The sequence below is a fragment of the Trichechus manatus genome, unplaced genomic scaffold, assembly GCF_000243295.1.
Source record: "Trichechus manatus latirostris isolate Lorelei unplaced genomic scaffold, TriManLat1.0 scaffold00162, whole genome shotgun sequence".
Classification (NCBI taxonomy): domain Eukaryota; kingdom Metazoa; phylum Chordata; class Mammalia; order Sirenia; family Trichechidae; genus Trichechus; species Trichechus manatus.
Genome location: NW_004444098.1, coordinates 2744443 through 2750341, shown reverse-complemented (window position 1 = coordinate 2750341; position 5899 = coordinate 2744443). Strand labels below are relative to the sequence as shown.

Here is a 5899-nt window from a genome sequence, read left to right as displayed (position 1 = left end):
GATCTGATGTAAGGGGAGTTTTCTTGGGGGTGTGGCTTGCATCAAATATATATAGATGTTCTGTCAAAGCTCGCCCTCTCTCTCGATCCTGCATCCAACTCGTCATCATCTGACCTCCAGTTCTTGGGACATGAGCCAGCAGCCCGTCACCTGGCCTGCAGATTTTGGGATTTGTGAGCTCCTGCAGCCCCGTGAACCAGCCCCTGCAACCATATGAGTCAGGAGCAGCCTCCAGCCTGACGCCTGACCCACGAATTTGGGACTTGCCAGCCTCTACAAGAGCATGAGCCATTTCCTTGACATAAATATCTCTCTCTGTGTGTATATATATATATATATAGTTGTTGTTAGGTGCCGTCGAGTGGGTTCCAACTCATAGCGACACTATGTACAACAGAACCAAACACTGCCCAGTCCCTGTGCCATCCTCACAATCGTTGTTATGCTTGAGCCCATTGTTGCAGCCACTGTGTCAATCCTTCTCACTGAGGGTCTTCCTCTTTTTCACTGACTCTCTACTTTACCAAGCATGATATCCTTCTCCGTGGAATGATCCCTCCTGATAACACGTCTAAAGTACATGAGATGAAGTCTCGCCAACTTTGCTTCTAAGGAGCATTCTGGTTGTACTTCTTCTAAGACAGATTTGTTTGTTCTTTTGGCAGTCCATGGTATATTCAATATTCTTCACCGACATCATAATTCAAAGGCATCAATTCTTCTTTGGTCTTCCTTATTCATTGCCCAGCTTTCACATGTATATGAGGTGATTGAAAACACCATGGCTTGGGTCAGGCACACCTTAGTCTTCAAGGTGACATCTTTGCTTTTCAACACTTTAAAGAGGTCTTTTGCAGCAGATTTGCCCAATGCAATGGGTCGTTTAATTTCTTGACTGCTGCTTCTATGAGTGTTGATTGTGGATCCAAGTAAAATAAAATCCTCAACAACTTTCAATCTTTTCTCCATTTATCATGATGTTGCTTATTCGTCCATTTGTAAGGATTTTTTTTTTCTTTATGTTGAGGTGTAATCCATACTGAAGGCTGTGGTCTTTGCTCTTCATCAGTACGTGCTTCAAGTCCTCTTCAATTTCAGCGAGCAGGGTTGTATCATCTGCATAATGCAGGTTGTTAATGAGTCTTCCTCCAATCCTGATGCGCCGTTCTTCTTCATATAGTCCAGCTTCTTGGATTATTTGCTCAGCATATAGATTGAATAGGTATGGTGAAAGGATATATATATATACATACGCATATATATATACATATATATGTATATATCCCATCCCGTTGATGTTGAGTCAATTCTGACTCATAGCGACCCTATAGGACAGAGTAGAACTGCCCCACGGGGTTTCCAAGGAGCGGCTGATGGATTCGAACTGCTGACCTTTTGGTTAGCAAACCAGCTCTGACACACAGACAAGCAAGCACAAATGGGGGAAAATAGATGCCATGCCACATGAAGATCTCCAAGGAACCAAGGAATTCTGGGAGAAGGACGTTCCCCAGAGCCTTCCTCTGCCAACCTTTTGGTTAGCAGCCTGAGCTCTCAACCACTGTGTCACCAGGACTCCCTATGTATATATATGTATATATGTGTGTGTGTGTGTATAAAATGTATATATATATATATACACACACACACGCATACTTCATAAATATATATACTTTAAACCACTGCAGGGTTTAAAGTCAGGAAAGGTGTGTGTCAGGGTTGTATCTTTTCACCATACTTATTCAAAGCTCTTCTTTCTCCATATTCTTTGTCTTCATGATTTTATTTCTGACACTAGTTTATAGGCGTGTCAACGAGCTATTGCTGAGTAGCAAACAATCACCACAAGCTTTGGCAGGTTGGCTGGCACTGCAGATCTGAGCTGAGGCCACTCCTGTGTCTCTGGGTTGGCTAATATACACTAGGCTCAACTGAGTGGCTCTGCTTCAAGCTATAGGTCTGTAAGTCGATCAGGTATATCTGTTGCACCTGTCCCTCATCCTCCTTGGACTACCACTCACTAGCTGGGACATGTTCTTCTCATGCCTATGACAGAGGCTCAGGTGTCTAGAGTCTATGCTTGAAACTGGCCCATTCCAACTTCTGCCCGCATGCCATGGGTAAGTCACACAGGCAAGTCCAAAGTCAAGAGGCAGGGCCATACACTGTCTCCATCACGAAGCTACAAGGGAGTGTTTGCGGGGAGAGGGTGAAGGAGGGACCAATCATTCATTCCTCCAGAATAAATGGGGTTGTCAGAACAAATAACATGCAAGTACCTGAATGAATTCTCTGAATTCTACAGCATTTGTGTTTCGGCCGTCAGTTCCTGCACTGTTCAATTACTACATTACAATTTCATCTTGCAGTCCCATGTAAATAAGCTGTTGCAAATGAGCACGAGATCATTTGTCAAATGAAGAGGTTGCCAGAGGACTTGGTGACCTTTCTGCTCTAGCACCCTAGGATTTGAAGTTTGTGGAAGAAAACCCGGCAGAATATTAAAAACTTAAATAGAAGGTAGCAGTTTCATTAGTAACCTGCATTCCTGGTTCCCGCTTTGACTTCTCAACTAAATTCTTAGATCCTGGAGAGCACGCAGGTACCACTGAAACCAATTCAGGGCCTTAAATAGATGACGGTCCTTGGTGACTCCGACAGGAAGGGACTGAATTGAATCTGGGGAACGTTTCTGTTGAACGGAGAGCGCAGAGGATGCGCGGGTCCTGCTGGAGGCGGGTCCCAGCCAGATGTGCACGGCCCGCCCTCCCTGGCTCGCTCGCCCAGGTCCGCTTCTCCCTCAGAGGAGCCGCAGCGCGCCTGCCCCCCGCGCCCCAGCTTCTCCTGAGCCGCGCGCGCCTCGCCGCAGTGCCCGGCCTGGGGGCTGCGGAAGGAGCGGAGCCCCGACTGGCCGCAGAGCGAGCAGGCGGTGGCCCTGCTGCACCCGGATCCTGCGTTCCAGCACCCTTCTGAGGGGGCGCAGGAGGAGGAGCAGCTGACGGCAGCAAAGGACTGAGGCCTCGCGCCAAGATGCGGCCGCCCTGGGGGCTCGCGCTCCCGCTGCTGCTCCCCTGGGTGGCAGGTGGATTAGGGAGCGCGGCCAGGTGAGTGGCTGGCTGGCGATCGGCCCCTTCTCTTTGTCCCGGGTCCCTCCAGGCACCCCCGCGCGTGTGTGGGTGTGTGTGCACGTGTGTGTCTGTGCACGCGGGGACGAGTTTCCCGCAAGGCTGAGACGTCGGAGCGCACCCGGGCTTTCTTCCCGCGCCCCTTGGGCGGATCTTTGCACCCAGTGCCCTTTGCATCAGCTGCGCCCCACCTGGCTGCGTCTGGCAGGTTACCAGAGGAAGGCTGGGCGCTGTGCGGGCAGACCTGTGGGTGCGTGCGGATTTGGTGGTCTGCAGACATCGACTGTACGGGCGGGTGTGTGAGTATGTGTGTATGCGTCGGGAGGGAGGGGCTGGGGTTCTGCGTGTGTGCAGTTACGTATTCTCCACTCTATCCGGAGGGCTCCAGGTGGTTGTCAGTCGCTGCTTTCGCTGTGGAAGAAGGGAAAGAAACTGAGGACTCGACAGTGAGCTTTTGCTGGGTTCGGGCTAGCCGGCCCTGATGCGGGCAGGCTCCTCTGCTCGCTGCCTTTCTGAGGAGGGTTGATGAATTGGGAAGAGAAAGCGGGGTCGTGAGATGAAATCGACTCATTCTTCTTGATAATAGCAATTCAGAATCCGAAGCCGTTTCCTTACTACCGATAAACTTTTCAAAGCCCTAAAACTGACTTTTCCAGGAACTTATTTTCCAAAACCCCTTAATAAATACCCCCTTACATAGTGCTCACTGTGGGCCTGGCATTGTTGTAAGCACTTTGAGAATATTAACCCATTTATACCTCCTAACAACCCTGCGTGGAAGGTACTATTAGAAAAACAAGGCACAGAGAGGTTGAGTACTTTGCTCGAGGTGGCACAGCCAGTAAGTGATGGAACTGGTATTCAAACCCGGGCAGCCTGGACCTGAGTTCTTGCTCTTAACCACTATACTAGGGTGGCCTCTTGAGAAACATCCGCTGGAGAAGGCTTCCTGCTTCTCTGGCTTCTATGTGTTTTTGCTACTTAGATGCCTACTGGGTCAGGGCCTGGCACTATTGAGCTTTGGAGCTAGATAATTCATCGGGGCGGGGGCTGTCCTGTGCACTGTCGGATGTTTAGCAGCATCCCTGGTCTTTACCAACTAGCTGCCAGTAGCAAGTTGTGACAACCCAAAACGTCTCTGGCCATTGCCCAGTGTCCCCTGGGGAGGGCAGAATCACCCTCAGTTGAGAACCACTTCACTAGAGAGATCTTTAGTTTATGATTCCCAGGCAGAGCAAGATGAGCACTTCCTAGAGGGGAGCCGGACTCTCTTTGCTTGACTTACAGGAAAATAGCTTTCATCAGGGTCAGCCAAGGTATTAAGGGATTCTGAAGTGCAAACAGAACAAACCTCAAACCAGGTTCTTAGAATGTAGGATCGCAAGTTTCAATTTCCTTTTCATGATAAAAACGTGAGCAGATGCAATTTGCTCATAATCACGTTTTCCTTGAAGGTTGGAGGTTCTTGTATTGCTAGAAAGTCCACTTAAGACAGAACAAGTGCTATATGGAGATGGGACTAATAGTTCTTTAGCAGTCAGCAAACAGACCTCCAGGAGCTCCACTTTCAAAGTGCCACCAAACTAAATTAAAAGCCAAAAAGCCCCTGAATCAACTAAAGAATATTAACTGGAGAATCCATGTCAGGATTTTGCAATTCTGCCGTTTTCAAGATGTAAGAAGTGGTTTCTTTGCACGGTATCAGGTTCGTGAGCTGGTGCATTTATTATCTGCTCCAACATGCTCCCAACTGTCAGGTGGTCCACTCTTCAGAACTGCCCAGGAACCATGTGTAATCAACTCCAGACTCCAAGCCACGGACAACACATTTACCGAGAAGGCAACACACCCTGCAGAGATGTGTGCCACCTGGGTATTTCCTGGGGTTTCACAATTTATACTAAAAACTGTGGCTACGGTATAGAGATGTCTAATGTATGCACTGGAGTCCCTGGGTGGCACAAACGGTTAAGTGCTCGACTACTAACTGATAGTTTAGGAAGAGTCCAATGGAGTCCCTGAGTGGTGCCAATGGTTAACACACTCCACTGCAAACCGAAAGGCTGCAGGTTCCAGTCCACCCAGAGGCACCTTGGAAGAAAGGCCTGGCCATCTACTATTTTTCCTCTCTCTCTCTCTCTCTCTTTTTTTAATTGTACTTCAGATGAAGGTTTACAGAGCAAACAAGCTTCTCATTAAAAAGTATACATATTGTTTTGTGACATTGGCTGGCCATCTACTTCTTAACCACTGCACCACCAGGACTCCATACACTGCACTAGATAAAACATATTCTTTTTTAATTTTATTATTGTACTTTAAGTGAAAGTTTACAATTCCAGTTAGTCTCGCATATAAAAATTTATACATACATTGTTACATGATCCTAATTGCTCTCCCTATACTATGACAGCACACTCCTCCTTTCTACCCCTGATTTCCCGTGTCCATTCAACCAGCTCCTGACCCTCTCTGCCTTCTCATTTCACCTCCAGACAGGAGCTGCCCATTTAGTCTCATGTATCTACCTGAGCTAAGAAGCACACTCTTCCCGAGTATCATTTTATGTCCCATAGTCCAGTCTAATCTTTGTCTGAAGAGTTGGCCTCGGGAATGATTTTAGTTTTGGGTTGACAGAGAGTTTGGGGGCCATGCTTTCTGGGGTTCCTCCAGTCTCACTCAGACCATTAAGTCTGGTCTTTTTACTAGAATTTGAGTTCTGTACCCTACTTTTCTCCTGCTCCATCAGGGACTCTCTGTTGTGTTCCCTGTCA

The 5899-nt window shown here is 47.9% G+C and overlaps 1 protein-coding gene across 1 annotated transcript in view; it reads left to right on the top strand.

Moving 5' to 3' along the window:
- Nucleotides 1-3030: 3030 nt before the first annotated feature.
- EGFL6 (EGF like domain multiple 6) overlaps nt 3031-5899 on the top strand; it is a 92249-nt gene continuing 89380 nt past the window's right edge. Inside the window, 1 exon segment of the mRNA XM_004386366.1 lies at nt 3031-3104. Coding sequence (XP_004386423.1) covers nt 3031-3104 — 74 coding nt within the window.